At 31.5% G+C, this 16,300-nt stretch overlaps 4 protein-coding genes across 4 annotated transcripts; 2 read left to right on the top strand and 2 right to left on the bottom strand.

Moving 5' to 3' along the window:
- Window positions 1–285: 285 nt before the first annotated feature.
- LOC128391647 (deoxycytidylate deaminase-like) lies at window positions 286–1,269 on the bottom strand. Its single transcript, XM_053351575.1, has 2 exons — window positions 1,132–1,269; window positions 286–993 (listed from the first exon to the last, which is right to left on the bottom strand). Exon 2 carries the CDS (start codon window positions 961–963, stop codon window positions 451–453), a length of 513 nt encoding a protein of 170 aa, XP_053207550.1. The 5' UTR covers window positions 964–993; window positions 1,132–1,269; the 3' UTR covers window positions 286–450.
- Window positions 1,270–5,973: 4,704 nt separating this feature from the next.
- On the top strand, window positions 5,974–7,691 carry LOC128391645 (calcineurin-binding protein cabin-1-like). The gene is made up of 3 exons (XM_053351573.1): window positions 5,974–6,424; window positions 6,517–6,628; window positions 6,745–7,691. Exons 1-3 carry the CDS (start codon window positions 6,261–6,263, stop codon window positions 7,669–7,671), a joined length of 1,203 nt encoding a protein of 400 aa, XP_053207548.1. The 5' UTR covers window positions 5,974–6,260; the 3' UTR covers window positions 7,672–7,691.
- Window positions 7,692–8,716: 1,025 nt separating this feature from the next.
- On the top strand, window positions 8,717–10,469 carry LOC128391978 (uncharacterized). Its single transcript, XM_053351946.1, has 2 exons — window positions 8,717–8,892; window positions 8,988–10,469. Exons 1-2 carry the CDS (start codon window positions 8,884–8,886, stop codon window positions 10,467–10,469), a joined length of 1,491 nt encoding a protein of 496 aa, XP_053207921.1. The 5' UTR covers window positions 8,717–8,883.
- Window positions 10,470–13,487: 3,018 nt separating this feature from the next.
- On the bottom strand, window positions 13,488–16,147 carry LOC128391646 (ras-related protein Rab-3-like). Its single transcript, XM_053351574.1, has 4 exons — window positions 15,956–16,147; window positions 15,502–15,730; window positions 15,314–15,432; window positions 13,488–15,212 (listed from the first exon to the last, which is right to left on the bottom strand). Exons 2-4 carry the CDS (start codon window positions 15,724–15,726, stop codon window positions 14,900–14,902), a joined length of 657 nt encoding a protein of 218 aa, XP_053207549.1. The 5' UTR covers window positions 15,727–15,730; window positions 15,956–16,147; the 3' UTR covers window positions 13,488–14,899.
- Window positions 16,148–16,300: the final 153 nt, after the last annotated feature.

Here is a 16,300-nt window from a genome sequence, read left to right as displayed (position 1 = left end):
TTTCGTTTGCTAAAAATTTTAATATTCTTGTTTAATCAATTACATGTTCTTCAAGTATTAACAAACATTAAACGTAAAAGAAGTAGAAAAATTAGAATTTAAATTTTAATTGATCATAAAGTTTGTCTCTAAAATGATCGATCAACCTCACAATTAAGATTATTTGATGTTGACGTTCATCTGTTATCGCCATGATTGGAATTAACTGTTACACTTGAAGTACAATTTAGAGCAAAAGCAATAAGAATATATCTCAATTCGTTAGCAGGTTAATTATAAATTGAATTTAGTCTGAACTTCAAGTAGACTGATATTTTATTAAGAATTTGTTCCGATGAAAATGATTACTGGTTCTTTTTTAATTTTTGGATTAATTCAAATGGAAAACGCTCTGATAATTGATTGTGGCGATTTGATTTGATTAATGGTTATCACAGAAAAAGAAAGGGATCACTTTTTTCCAGTAAAATCGATGATGATTTCATTTCGTTTTGGATTAAATTTACGTTGAATTATATTAACCATATCTAACATCCTTTTCGATGCTTTGTTTTGAGTTTTTTCAGGGCTTTTAATATTGCAATAAATCACTTCACGAATTCCTGATTGGATAATTAATTTGGCACATTCGTTGCATGGAAATAGAGTAGTGTAGAGACTACAGTTCTTGACATCGGCTGAATTACGATTGGCGATCGCATTCATCTCAGCGTGACAAACGTAAAGATGCTTATTGTCTAAAGGTGTGTCTCCATTTTTGGTCCAAGGCATGAGATCGTCATTACATCCGGTCGGCATTCCATTGTAACCGATTCCAACTATTTTCTTTTCTGTGTTCACAATACAAGTTCCAACCTGAGTGACGGGATCTTTACTCCTTAATGAGGCCAAATGAGCGGTGGCCATAAAATACTCATCCCAGTCTAGATAATCAGCTCGTTTGGTTGAACTTTCGTCATTCATTTTAATTGGTCAATTAGTTCACAATTAAGCCTTTCATGTGTCATCATCACCACCATTTGGTTAACAGAAAAAAACAAAAAGAGTAACAACAATTCAAAAAGAAAGCAGAAAACATATTAAACATTTGGAATAAAAAACAAACAAATAGACAATCTACTTTTTACTTACCTAATAATCGATAAAAATTACAATTAATTAATTTCATCAATTAAAAGAATTAATTAACTGTCACAATCAAAGCGCTGAAAGAAAGTAAACTGAACAACAACAAGAACGATTTGATTAAATTTCTTTTTAAAAAAATTCTTCGATACTATCGAACTTGGTATCGAATAAAATTCGATGTCAACAATCTGAATTAAATTCTATTCCATTGCAATTTTAATCGAAACAATTAAAGATCATTTCGAGATATTGGTTAATTAAAATACCCCCAATTATCTGGAGTAATTGATGGAATTTCATAATTAATCTTGATTGAACTTTAATTATAAAGGATTTCGAGTAAATTTTACTAATCAACAAAGATTGTTATGGATTTTGATTTGTTTTTTTTTTCTTCTTGTTAATCAATCATATGTTTAATCCTTGTCGCTTTTAATTTTCTCATTGATTCCATCCCAAGCAATTAATCAGAAAATTAATTCTACTCCTTGAGAATCACCAAGAGAAAATCAAAAAGAAAAGTTAAATTAAACAATTTAGTTAATCGTCAGTTGTGAGGCTAGAAAACTATTGAAAAAAAAGACAAATGAATTACAAATGATCGGGAGAACGAAGTTAATTAATTATTTAAACTAATTAATAATAAATGTATTTAGTGAAAGTTAATTGTGATCTAATGCCAATTATAAATATATCAGGTTTTTCTTTGGTTTCAATTTGAAACTCAAAGAGAAACAATTAACAAATTAACATGGAAATTGAATCTTTCATTAGATTTAACAATGTCTTTCTTAATCAACCTAATTAACTAAATTTCTTTTTTTTCAATTGATTATTTAAACAATTAACTGTTGTCTACAAGAACGATTTGATAATCAAATTTTGATTGAATTTCTTTCGAAAAAACTTGTCCAATACTATCGAACTTGGTATCGAATAAGATTCTATATCGATATCTGAATTTGAACTGAAGTCACAATTAAACTTAATTTTTTTGTACAGTCGATTTTAATTTTAACCGAAACAATTAGAGAAATGAATCATCACATGAATTTAATTAACATTAACAAGAATTTTGAACTGAATAATTGTTCACAAATTGCATTACTTTTGAGTTGATCAAATTAAGTAGAAAGGATAATCATTGGGATACACATCGGGCAAAAAGCATTGGAACATTTTTTAGAATTTACGAGAGTTTAATTGTCGGAGCAAAATTTGATTTCATGGTGAGAATATCTCGTAACAAATTCTCTAACAATTTTGATATACTTGTTGATTTTGTCTGCGAACTGGAATATTTTTGTTCTTAAAGATTAAGTCAACAAAGAAAAAGTAAAGGATCGACTTTCAATTCGAAAGATTCTCAAAGTGTTTCCATTATTTTCCTTTTGGATTCTTAAAATTGGTCAAAGTGTTTAACAAGTTAATTGTTTCCACCCATTGTTTACTTATTTCAAAGGGATGTGATTAATTAGCAAGATCTATGGATATGGATAAATTAGAGTATCAATTGCATGTTTAATTTTTAATTCTACAACTTTAACAAGTGTATAAACAATTAATGCCTCAGCAATTACAAGTTAATTCAGTTTTAGTGTTGTCCAATTATTGCTAAAGTTTCGAAGTGATTTTTGGGGTTACAATTTTGGTAATTAATCTTCAGTGATTTAAAGCATTTTATACATAACTAAAAAGGGATAATCTCTTATAAAAAGTGAGCTAATCCCTTTAGCTAATGGGAGTTAAAGAAATCGCCTCTGATAATTGTTCTTCAATCTATTCAGTGTTTTCCATTCTACTTCTTGGATCATCTTTACCTTAAATTATGCCTGACGTAAGTATTGACTCTTCATTTGTTGCCATTTTTAGTATCCTTTGGTCAATTGATGAATTCTTAACTCAATTAATGTTCAAAATTCAACTTTGTCAACTGTTGTCGTGATTAAACGATTGACCGGAAGATATTTTATTTACTTATCAATTTATTATAATCTTTATCCACACCAGGTTACAAGTAATCAATCAATCGCAAAGTTGGACTGTGGTCACGATCAAAGTGACGTTTTTTATGTTCACAAATGTTTAAAGACATTTTGCCATCATTGTAAACAAGAAAATCGCTCGTGTGTCTTGTGTAAATCTGAACTCGTCGAAACTGATTATCTCAAAGCCGTTGACAGGAAGAGATGTGATGATCCCGTTTGCAACCGTCAAGCCATTTACCGTTGTTCGTGCGGAGATAATGATTTTTGTGAAATTCATTTACTTAGTTTTCATCGAACAATTTTACCATCAAAAAGATGTTGTGCTGTGATTCTCAATTCGGACACTGATGAACAACCATGTTCCAAATGTAGGAAATGTATCGCTCGATTTGTAGACAAGACAACTAATGAGTTATTCTGTGGTGCGTGCAAAAAGAACAAAAAATCCAAAAATATCGTGCCAATTGATAAAAACAACAACGACGATCCCAATGCCAACAGAAATATTGCTCACAATCTTCAAATTTATTGTGCTGATGTACAAAAGCGATTGGATCTATTGAACAGAAAACTAAAAGAGTATACGATCGAGATAGAAAACGAAAAGGCCGAATTTAATAAAGGGCTCGGTCACATGAGAAGTAAATTAGAAAGTTACTTAAGTGCTAACACTGTCAAAATTGATTCTTTACGAGCGGAAGTGGACAAAGTTCAACAATTTTTTAATTTATTGAGTCGCAGTGATAAATTTGGAATAATGAATCTCATCAAGTCGGATAAGCTCAACTATAAACTCGCGGACTCGAAATTGAAGTTGTGGGTTAAGGAAATCGTTCAATCGTATGTTATTCCTGAATTAACCAAATCGGGTGTAAATTGGGCTAAAGAATCTGAAGAGGCTTTTCGTGAATTGGTATCTGGTCCAAGGAACTGGGAGCTTAATCATGGTCCATTCTTTCCTGATAATTTAATTGAATTAACCTACGGCTTAATCAAAGAACAGCTTTTGCATAGAAATATCTGTAAACTTGAGTCTTGTTACTGTAAAGCGCACAGTCTCATCAACAATATTAAAAAGAAATTGGTCAATCTTCAAAACGAGCAAAAACTTTCCAAAAAATATCTGAATTATTTTCTCGACGCCTCTTCCCTTGGTAGTGATGTTACTTTATGGCTTGAAACTGGTAAACGAGCTCTTGATCAGTTTTCTTCTTTATCAATTGCCCGAACATGTTTTGAAGAAGCTCATAGAATTAGTCCAACCAATTGGATTGTTCTGGACACCTTAATGGGCATTTATTTCGTGCTAGATGATTATAGTAATTGCCTCAAGCTCGCAATAAAAGGCTTAACAAAAGACTCCGATTACTTTAAAGCTCGTGTTTTAATATCAGAGATCTTAGATCGTTCACCATCTATAGAATCCGAATTACCTGCCAATCTGAAATATCTAGAGAGTTGGACTCCTGAGAAAGATTTGGAAAGAAAGAGGAAAATTTTGGACAAACTCGAGAGTTTAAAACAACTCTCTGGACGAAGAAAGGAAAGTGACGAAAAACAAGCAAATGTTTCAAAATCTTTGGAGTTAAACCTCAATTCAGAAACACTTTCGTCGTTAAAATCCCTTATTTCAGCTTTAATGAACGTCCATAGTGAAATGGTGAAACAAACACTCAATTTAAATTCGTTAATAACGTTGAAAATCACTGGCAATCCTCGTTCCAATGCGCCTATGAGTAACTTGCCATTCTCTTCTAAAGAAAAGCATAACAATAAACGAAAGAGCCAAGGATTGAGTCCTAATCAAACAAAAAGAAGGTCGACACGAAATGCACCGCCAACAGACGCAACAATAGACAATCTGTACGAAAAGATATTCTCAATGTTCCCTGAAAGTATTTTAACTCCTAGAGAAGTTCAAGAAAACGAGTTACAGGTACAAACACAAAACGAAGCTCAAGTGGAACATTTAATTTTAACCCGTTTCCACTCGAAACAAATACCAGAAGTGTCAGAAGGAACAAAAATCTATCATCTCATCACTGATCTTTTCTGTGAAATAGCAAACGGCTCTACTGCAATCAAATTACCTTCTAATTTCATGGAGCTTTACAGAATTTATCGAACATGGTATCCGTTACCGACACCTTTAACGTGCTCTGTTGAAGATATTGATGTTGAATTGATCTTGATTGCTAATGAAGTTCAGTTCGATAAATCCGAAGCAATATTTCTAACTGAATCGATTCCATATTTCCGAGATTTATTCGATACCAACGATTATGATAAATTTTTCATTCGTCTTTTGACTCTACGAGGAATCAAAGAATCCAAAGTTGATTATCTTCTAATGGCAAATGAAATGTTTACCAAATCTAAACTGAAATCAGTTCAAGCAGCAAATCAAACTGTTTACACCTCATTTTCTGTTAGATCAATGATAAACAAGATGAACGAAAATAATTTGGACACATTATTAGATCAACATCGACACGAGGAAATTGTTGAACTATTGGCATCTAAATCTGAACTCTCTGAACAAGAAGAAGAGTATCTCTATCAAGCCATCCAATCATCACAACAATGGAAACGAGGGATCGAAATTATTGCTAAAAGTAAACAATTAACTGATCGATTGCTAAACCGATTACTATATTATCTAAAGAATGGTGATGGATCATCTATTGATCGAGAATTAGCAATCAAATTGCTAAAATTAGGGACCGAAGATTACAATGCAATGGCCTGGACTTGTATTCTACAAACATTCATAAACGAGATGCGACTTGGTAATACGGGTGAAGAAAAGTTGTTGATTTGATCAACTCGGTCCATGAATATCTTGGGAATAAAGAAGCTTGTTGTGATTCCAATGGAGAGTTTTTATCTCTATCACTCGACTACTTGATCCATCAATCAAATTACAAGAGAGAGAAATTAATCCAAAACTGTCTTGGTTGTTTTTACAAACAATTAGAATGTAGCTTCCTGTCAGCTCATCAAGGAGCGGGGGTTAGTCTACGTTGGGAAAACATTGGCCTGATTTACAGTCATTATACTCCAAGAAAAATACCCAATTTTGACAGTGAAAGAGGTGATTCGATCGATTCAAATACTGAGAAGTTTTTTCGATCTGTTCTAACAATGATTCCCGATAATTTGAACCCCGAAAATTATGTTCATTTGTTGAATGAATTCATTGATCATGGAAAACAAATTGAGCCTTCAACAAATATTCCCAAACATCATATTACTCAAGATATTTACTATTACTTAGCTGATTATTACTTCAAAAACAATGATCTCAAGTAAGTAAATTCATTTAAATTTATTTATCTGTAAATCAATTAACCATTTGCAAGTTTAATATGATCTCTAATGTTATCTATCTAATCAATAGTAAAGCCATAGAATTTTACATTCGTGATTTAACCTTAAATCGCGATCGATTTAATTCATGGGTTGGCTGTGCTCTCGTACTAATAAAGTTCAGTGATGAATATTTTTGCTCTGTAAGTAATCAAATTAAAGTTTAGTTTCGTAAATATTTTACATGTCAAATTTTTCATCCATTAAAAATGTCCGATTTTCTATTCATTATAATCAATCTCGAATTTCTTTCAAACAGAATGGTCGAGTTTTCTACTCATCTACTGATGAAGTTTTGCTCTTGGGAGAAAAAGTGTTACGATGTTTCAATGAAGCGGTTCGGCTGAAAAAGAGCGAATCCAAGGTATGGTTCGAATATGGAAAGTTCGCTTATTATATTTCGAGTTATATTTCTCGAGTCATGAAATTTGGACCTGCTTTGGAGAATTCACAAAAAGAAGAAATGAAAAAACAACGAAAGCGATTCTTGGATCGAGCTCGAGATTGCTTTGAATCGGCCATTAATTCTGGCGATTGTGATACAATTTGGATGAATTATTATTTCTTAGGAAAAATCGCTGAAAGAAGTAACATCTTACAAGCACTTCGATATTATGAATTATTTAAGTTTCATATGACCTCAATTGAACATTCTCGCAGTCGTTTTGGAATTGAAATTCACTATCGGATTCACGCTTGTGTCCTCAAGTATATTTATAGACATAAAACTCTGCCAGCAAGAGTATTATCACAAATGCTGGTGTTTTTATCTCGTGCGAAAAAGGGCAAAACCTTTGGTGGGTTTGTGCCCAGCGACGAACTAGAGATCGAAAATGAGGTCATTGAAGGCGCCGAAGAGGTTAAACCCGATTTGGTTTCGATGGAAATTAAAAGTAGACAATTATTTATGGAAATTGTACAAATGTGTCTGGAGGCGATGCATAGAAACTTACAATGTACTCAAAGTTGCAGTCATTACAAGTCACTCTATCGAATGGCTTATCATTATTTTCTATCTAACGATCCTCGATTCGCTCGAAAGATACTCACCGAGTCATTTGAACTGCCAGCTCGTTTCCCAAGCTCCATACTAGATGAAGAAAGTTCAACTGATACAGTAAATTTTTTTACAATTTCAGGACTTTTCCCTTTAATAAATATTATTCTACATTCCATGGAATCGTGAAGATATCAAACAATATTATTGAGAGGTCAGGAAGTTTCTATACGCACATGGTTCGATCAACTCAGTTATTGATTAACGTCAACAACAATTTGGGTGATGCTGAACAATTATTGCGAATCGCAATACTTTTGAGCTCAGAATTGAGTTGCGAAGGATATTTTCGTGATACCGACCGGGAAAATCTTGGGAAAAAAGCATTGGAACATTGTCTCAGTATTTACGAGAGTCGAATTGTAGAGGCGAAAGGAAACCATAACAATTTAAAATCGATTGGATACGATTTAAGGGAAATACGGCACAAATTAATGGGACATCCGATCTATGAACAATATGCTAAAAAATTTCTCGATCTACAGACCTGGAGTGATAATTTTAGCCTGCTTAGAACGTTAACTATACGAGTTGATAGACTTTCTGCTCAGATTTAAATTTTCCATCTAAAAAATAATTGTTTCGGCATGATTAGTATTGAAGAAATCAATGATCTAATTTGGCTCAAATCTCATCTTTCCATCCCTGTACATGGCAATTATTAATATGCGAACTTTTAAAAATTTATTAATCACTATTTTTCATTTCGATAATTTATCAAAACAAAATTCCCATATCTTTTTCTATTCTCATGATTATCCACTGAACTGAATTTTTTTCAATATAAATACTCTGTTTGTGGCTAAAAGATTGTCATAAAATTACATTAACGAAATAATTTTACTCAATTTGTTTTGTTTTGATCATTTTCTAAAAATTTTAATCATTTATTTTCGTTAAATCAATAATAATGTTCCTCAAGTATCAACAAACATTCAACGTGAAAGAATTAAAAAAGTTGAAATGTTTATAATTGATCACAAAGTTTGTCTCATTAATTTCTAGTTATCAATAGTTAATAAATTAACATTATATTAACTTGTTTATAAGCTAAAATTTTCGAGTTTTTTTATCGTGAGAGAACTGATAGAAATGTTTAATTTTATCAAACTAACATTTCCAATAGATAATTTATGCACTTAAACCAGTGGTTCGAAAAACTTGATTATAACAATTAAGTGAACAGATAAAATAAATGAACCTTCGGTTAGAAAGGAAATTGTATCGAGTTTTTTATTTTTAATTGTAATCATCTGGTCTTTGAATGTGAATTCTAACCATTTATTGTGTCACTTTCTCTAAATACAGTTGATTTTTGGATCATCTTTACCTTTGATCTTCATGGCAAAAGTGAGTATTAAGTCTTAGTTGTTAGCCTTTCTCTTATTATCGTTTAACTGACCTTTCGCTCAATTCAAACATTTGAATCTCTTTATCCCCTCCAGGTAGCAAGTAATCAATCGATCGCCAAGTTGGACTGTGGCCACGACCAAAGTGAAGTTTTTTATATTCATAAATGTTTGAAGACTTTTTGTTATAAGTGTGAGCAAGAAAATCTTTCGTGTGTCCTGTGTAAATCTGAACTAGTCGAAACTGATTATCTCAAAGCCATTGAAAGGAAAAGATGTGAAGATACTTCCATTTGCAACCGTCAAGCCATTTACCGTTGTTCGTGTGGAAACAAAGATTTTTGTGAGGCTCATTTACTTAAATTTCACAGAACAGTTTTACCATCAAAAAGATGTTGTGTTGTGATACTCGATTCGGACTCAGATTATCAACCATGTTCCAAGTGTAAAAATTTCATCGGTCGATATGTGGACTTCAAAACTAATGAGTTTTTCTGTGCTTCATGCAAAAAGGATAATAATTCATCTACTTTAGTGAAAATTGAGCTAAACGATGACAACAATAATACCGACAACATAGCCAACAATTTAAAAATTCATCTTGATAATTTACAAAAGCGATTGGATCTGTTGAACAGAAAATTGAAAGATTATACGATCGAGATAGAAAACGAAAAGGCCGAATTCAATAAAGGAATCGGTCACATGAGAAGTAAATTAGAAAGTTACTTGAGTGCTAACAAGGTCAAAATTGATTCTTTGCGAGCGGAAGTGGACAAATTAAAACAATTTTCGAATCAATTGAATCGCAGTGATAAATTTGGAATAATCGATCTCATCAAGTCGAATAAGCTTAACAATAAGCTTGCAGACTCGAAATTAAAGTTATGGGTCGAAGAGATAGTGAAATCGTATGTTATTCCTGAATTAACCAAATCGGATGTAGATTGGGCTAAAGAATCTGAAAGAGCTTTTCGCGAGTTGGTTCCTGGTCCACGGAACTGGAAGCTTAATCATGGTCCTTTTTTTCCTGATAATTTACTCAAATTAACTTACGACTTAATCAAAGAACAACTTTTGCACCAGAATATCTGTAGAGCTCCATCTTGTTACTGTGAACAAAACAATCTCATGAAAAAAGTTCACGACCTTAAGACTGAATGTAAACTCTCGCAAAATAATCTGGATTATTTTCTCGATTGCTCATCAATCGCTGGTGGTGATGTAACTCTATTGGTTGAAACTGGTAAACGAGCTCTTAATCAGTCTGATTTTCGCGTCGCTCGAGTTTGTTTTGAAGAAGCTCATCGAATCAGTCCGACCAATTGGATTGTTCTTGACACTTTAATGGGTCTTTACTTCATTTTCAATGATAACAGTAATTGTCTTAAGCTCGCAATCAAAGGTTTGACTGCAGATTGTAATTACTTCAAAGCTCGTGTTTTAATATCAGAGATTTTGAAATCAACACCAACTTTAAAATCAGAAATACCTGTTGGTCTTGATTATCTACTCGATTGTAGTTCCGAAGATGATTTGACAAGAAAAACAAAAATTTTAGACGAACTCAAAAGATGAAACAACTTCGTGATGGACAAAAAGACTGAAACACAAAAAGAAAGTGTTCGAAAATCTTTGCAATTAGACCTTAATTCAGAAACACTTTCATCATTAAAAGCCCTAATTTCAGCTTTAATAGACGTCAATAGTGAAATGGTTAAACAAAAACTCAATTTAAGTGCTTTAATAACATTGAAAATCACAGTCAATTTCCGTTCCAATGCCTCTACGAGTAACGGGTCGATCTCTTCCAAAGAAAACCAAAATCATAAACGAAAGAGCCAAGAATCAAGTCATAATCCATCAGCAAAGCGAAAACCAGTTGAAGATTCACAGCCAAAAGATCCAAAAGTCGACAATATGTACAAAAAGGTATTCTCAATTTTCCCTGAAAGTATTTTAACCCTCAAATAGTCCAAGAAGAGGAGTTACAGGTACAAACACAAAACGAAGCTCAAGTGGAACATTTAATTTTAACCCGTTTCCGCTCGAAACAAATACCATTCGTCTCAAAAGGAAAACAAATCTATCAGCTCATTACTGATCTTCTCTATGAAATAGCAAACGAGTCTACTGCAATCAAATTACCTTCTAATTTCATGGAGCTTTACAGAATTTATCGAAAATGGTATCCGTTACCAACACCTTTAACGTGCTCTGTTGAAGATATAAGTGTTAACAAAACAAAATTGATCTTGATTGCTAATGAAGTTCAGTTCGATAAATCCGAAGCAATATTTCTAACTGAATCGATTCCATATCTACAAGATTTATTCGATACCAACGATTATGATAAATTTTTCATTCGTCTTTTGACTCTACGAGGAATCAAAGAATCCAAAGTTGATTATCTTCTAATGGCAAATGAAATGTTTACCAAATCTAAACTGAAATCAGTTCAAGCAGCAAATCAAACTGTTTACACCTCATTTTTCCTTAGATCGATGATAAACAAGATGAACGAAAATAATTTGGACACATTATTAGATCAACATCGATACGATGAAATTGTTGAACTATTGGCATCTAAATCTGAACTCTCTGAACAAGAAGACAACTACCTTTGTCAAGTGATCCAGTCATCACAATATCGGAAACGAGGTATCGAAATTATTGCTCAATGTAAACAATTAACTGATCGATTGCTGAACCTATTACTATATTATCTAAAGAATGGTGATGGAACATCTATTGGTCGGGAATTGGCCATCAAATTGTTAAGAAGAGGAACCGAGGATTATAATGCAAAGGCCTGGACTTGTATTCTACAAGCATTCATAAACGAGATGCGACTTGATAACATGGATGAATGGAAAGTTATCGATTTTATTAACTCGGTTCATGAATATCTAGGAAATAAAGAAACTTGTCCTTTCTATGGAGAGTTTTTATCTCTTTCGCTAGATCATCTGGTCAATTAATCAAACTAATTCGATATTAAGAATCGTCCGTCTAGTTTATCTCGAGAAGAGCGATTTCTGGAATTGATAATGACAATTCTACTTGTTATTAATCACAGAGTCTCTTAAATTTGTAAAAGTCTTTTCGATTCTAAAATTTTTCAATTGTAATATATTTTTTTTTGACTACTAAAAATGTTTTTATGCAATTTTATCAACGAAATAAAAATAGAAAATTATTCGATTCTATCGATATCTGAGTTTCGACAATTAAATTTAATTGTGACTAAATAATAGTTAATCTGAAGTGAATTCGTTTGTACAGTCGATTATAATTATAACCGAAACAATTAAAGATAATTTGGTGGTATTGTTTATTAAAATACCAACAATTCTCTGGAAAAGTTGATTGAATTGTATCATTAATCATGATTGGACTTTAATTATAAACGATTTTAGATAAATTTTACTAATCAATAACATCAAAGATCGTTATGGATTTTGATAGACTATTCATTAGAAGATCAAGTTAATTAAATAAGACTTGTTATCAAGACAGAGATTAAAGATTAGATTAAGATTAATCCTCTCGATTTATTTACAATTGTGATAATTTTAATTGCGATTTGATTATAATCTGTGTACTAATTAGTTCTAATGTTATCGATTGAACAATTCTCTTCATCGAATTAGCAAATGAATAATAAGAAGATTGAAGTGAATTAATGATTTGCAAAAAAAAAGAGAAATCGATCAACTTAAAATCTAAAAATAAAACGAAAACAAAATTAATTAGTTTCTTTTTCATCATTAATTAACTTTCGATAATGTAATTAATTAATAGACCTTTGAATAGAAATAAACAAATTTCTCTCCCAATTAGAATTTAGATCGTTGGTTAATTAATTATTGAACAATTGATCAATATAATCATTTGTTGTTATTAGTGTTATTTTAATTGTGTGCTGACAATTTCAAATTTGATTAACTTTTGTGTTACAATTAAAAACAATGTTTTACAATTAATGGGAAATCAGAAAATCAAACAATCACAATTGGACAATAATAACAATGAGTATTATCAATGAATTACCATCATTATCATTTACCAGTTAAAGTTAATTACAAATGATAATTGAAAGAAAAGTTTCCTATCAGTTAATTGTTTAAATAATCAATTGAAAAAAAGAAATTTAGTTAATTAGGTTGATTAAGAAAGACATTGTTAAATCTAATGAAAGATTCAATTTCCATGTTAATTTGTTAATTGTTTCTCTTTGAGTTTCAAATTGAAACCAAAGAAAAACCTGATATATTTATAATTGGCATTAGATCACAATTAACTTTCACTAAATACATTTATTATTAATTAGTTTAAATAATTAATTAACTTCGTTCTCCCGATCATTTGTAATTCATTTGTCTTTTTTTTTCAATAGTTTTCTAACCTCACAACTGACGATTAACTAAATTGTTTAATTTAACTTTTCTTTTTGATTTTCTCTTGGTGATTCTCAAGGAGTAGAATTAATTTTCTGATTAATTGCTTGGGATGGAATCAATGAGAAAATTAAAAGCGACAAGGATTAAACATATGATTGATTAACAAGAAGAAAAAAAAACAAAGGCCAATATGTGAACTTGTGGGTTGACAATTGATTTGGTTGATTAGTATTACATGATTAGTTAATTAAACTGTTAAAGAGACAGAGAAACGCACAGTTAAGTTAATTTGAACAGAGTTAATTGTGAGGGCAAAAAAAGATTAAATTAAATCAATTACACACAATTTCATTTCTTTCTCTCTCTTTTCTAACAAATTGCAATATATTAATTATATTTGACATAAAATTAATGGTCTTCAAATCATCATTGTAATCATCATCTTTTAAATTGTTTGAATGACCAACGATGATTATGATGATGGTGATAATTGTTGATTAATCACTTGTTGTTGATATCGTGTTGCTGGAAGTTGCTGTTTAAACTTAAATCATTTGGCAGCAAAAATAATAAAAAGTAAACAATTAAATGTAATTATAACAAAAAAAATAATAAACAGTAATTAACCAACAAGAAAAAAATAGATTATAATAAAAGTGTCAGAGTGATTAACTGATTGAATTGTTTTCGGATGAGAGTAACAAATGATAAACACGAGAAAACCAATACAAAAGTTTGATTATCTTAATGGTAATTAAATCAATCAAATTTTTGTCTTTTTGTTTCATTTTTGATTAAACACAAGTTAAAGTGATTTGCTTTTGATTAACAATTTAAGCAAAAAGATTCTAATTGTTACTGTTAATTAGTTGGAATGTACTTGATTTGTTTCTGTGTTTATCTTTGTTAACAATTGGTCAATTGGAGATTAGGATGAGAAATCATAAATTCTAATTGTAGTTAGTGATGGTAATTAAAGTAGCTCTCATTGTTATCATTGTTAACGATGATATGAAATAGATGAATGAAAACAAAATGCTGAGTTTTAAATGGACAACGAAAAAAAAATCAAATAAAATCTTAATCAAAAAATCAGGATCTTGATCAAGAGAAAGCAAATAAATTTGTCAATTTTAGAGCACTAAGAGAGTTGATTGAGAAAATAAAACGATAACGACAAGAGCAACTAATCAAGACAGAGTAAAGGTATTGGATAGGTGATGGAGGTGATGATGATGAGGAGGTTGGTGATGATGATAACATGGAGGAAAAGAGAAAGGAGAAGTTCAGGAAGAAAAGAAGTAACTGTTGATGAATTTAGGACAAGCTCTTAAAATGAATCAAATGAAAAATTTCCTTTGAAATGGTAGAAGACTTTCTCAGTTGGATTAAATTCTGACGATTGATTAGAAAGATCCTACGAGGGATCGGGTTTTAGACATTTAGAAACTAGAACAGTTGATTGAGAGACCGAATTTAAGAGCTAGAAGTGTGGCAAGATGACAAGAGAAAGAAAGAAAGATAGAGAAGAGAGAGAGAGAGAGAGAGAGAGAGACGAAGAAGAAGAAGGAGAGAGAGAATGTTAATCTAAATAGTAGGTTGAGCTCAACAAGCACAGCTCGGGTTGCTTTGCATTGGATTATTGGTGAGCCGAGTTCCTTTGGAGGCATTAACCATTGTCGGGTCAGAGTCCAGGCTTTCGGACATTTTGTCACAAATAATATCCACAAGGCGTTCAAAAACGGCTTTCACATTAATATTTTCTTTGGCAGAGGATTCAAAAAACTCCAACCTTAATTGATCGGCCAATTGTTTTCCTCGTTCCGTTGAAACAACTCGTTCATCCTCCATGTCACACTTGTTGCCCACAAGAATAACTTGTGCATTATCCCAAGAATATTGTTGGATTTGTGTTACCCTAACAAGAGTGATGCAAGTAAATGAAAAACAAATTACAGAGAAACCAAAATTATTTAGGATAAACAATTAAGGAAACAATAAGGATCGTCTAATTCTTACCAATCATGGACACTGTTAAATGATTCCTCATTTGTAACGTCATACATCAAAATGAAACCCATCGCACCTCTGTAATAAGCTGTTGTGATTGTACGGTAACGCTCTTGACCAGCAGTGTCCTGGTAAAGGTAAACAGAGAAATTAAATTTAAGCCTATCAATGTGCAGATGAAACAATTAATCACTTACCCAAATTTGTAGTTTAACACGTTTGTCTTGTCTGAAAACGGTTTTCACTTTAAAATCTATGCCAACGGTGGACACAAATGCCGAAGTAAATTGATCATCAGCATAGCGAAATAGGAATGAAGTTTTACCAACAGAGCTATTACCTATTATCAGAATTTTGAACATGTAATCAAAATTTTGATCAGCAGCATCTTTTTGCCATTTGGGATCTGAACCTCCAGCCATCACTCTGTGAGATTGGAAATGGAACAAGGGAAAAGAAAAACAATAAAACACAAATTCTCAATAGAAAGTAAATTGTTGTGATTGTTTTAAATATAAATTGTACAATCAACATCTGCGAAGTGAAACAACAATAAGGAAAAGGATGTGACACAGGGAATATGCTTGAGAAAAGACCATGTAATCACTATGGAAGATGAAACAGAACAGAGAAGAAACAAATTGGACTTACTTTTATTTCCTCACAAATTGTTGTCTCTTCCGTGTGTCCACTTTTACCGTAACATTAGTTAATTAAAACAAGATCAATGGTTAAAATGGAGATAAATATCTAAAGAACAATTTAACAGCCAGAGAAACAATTAAGGTAAATGAGCAGATGATCTCCTGATGAAGAGGTTTCTGAAATTAAGCGAAGCTTTTGTAAGATTCGCCAACGATTGATCGACAAATCGAAAAATCGAAAAATTCGATTTTCATGTTCTATTGAAAATTCATCCATTTACTCGACATTTAAACCTAAAATTAGATTAAATTAACCAACAATTAATCAATTCAAAGATCTTATCAACTTTAA

This window comes from Panonychus citri, unplaced genomic scaffold (genome assembly GCF_014898815.1).
Source record: "Panonychus citri isolate SS breed McGregor unplaced genomic scaffold, ASM1489881v1 Contig00135, whole genome shotgun sequence".
In the NCBI taxonomy this organism is placed as follows: domain Eukaryota; kingdom Metazoa; phylum Arthropoda; class Arachnida; order Trombidiformes; family Tetranychidae; genus Panonychus; species Panonychus citri.
This window is presented reverse-complemented; position numbering and strand designations above follow the sequence as displayed.

What these genes read in the sequence shown, in the direction of transcription:
- LOC128391647 (XM_053351575.1), bottom strand. Translation starts at nt 963, where the DNA reads ATGAATGACGAAAGTTCAACCAAACGAGCTGATTATCTAGACTGGGAT.
- LOC128391645 (XM_053351573.1), top strand. Translation starts at nt 6,261, where the DNA reads ATGATTCCCGATAATTTGAACCCCGAAAATTATGTTCATTTGTTGAAT. An exon ending in TTCAAAAACAATGATCTCAA is followed by an intron (nt 6,425 to 6,516) that starts GTAAGTAAATTC and finishes TCTAATCAATAG; the next exon opens with TAAAGCCATAGAATTTTACA. An exon ending in GTGATGAATATTTTTGCTCT is followed by an intron (nt 6,629 to 6,744) that starts GTAAGTAATCAA and finishes TCTTTCAAACAG; the next exon opens with AATGGTCGAGTTTTCTACTC.
- LOC128391646 (XM_053351574.1), bottom strand. Translation starts at nt 15,726, where the DNA reads ATGGCTGGAGGTTCAGATCCCAAATGGCAAAAAGATGCTGCTGATCAA. An exon ending in GTGTTAAACTACAAATTTGG is followed by an intron (nt 15,433 to 15,501) that starts GTAAGTGATTAA and finishes TACCTTTACCAG; the next exon opens with GACACTGCTGGTCAAGAGCG. An exon ending in TTTAACAGTGTCCATGATTG is followed by an intron (nt 15,213 to 15,313) that starts GTAAGAATTAGA and finishes CACTCTTGTTAG; the next exon opens with GGTAACACAAATCCAACAAT.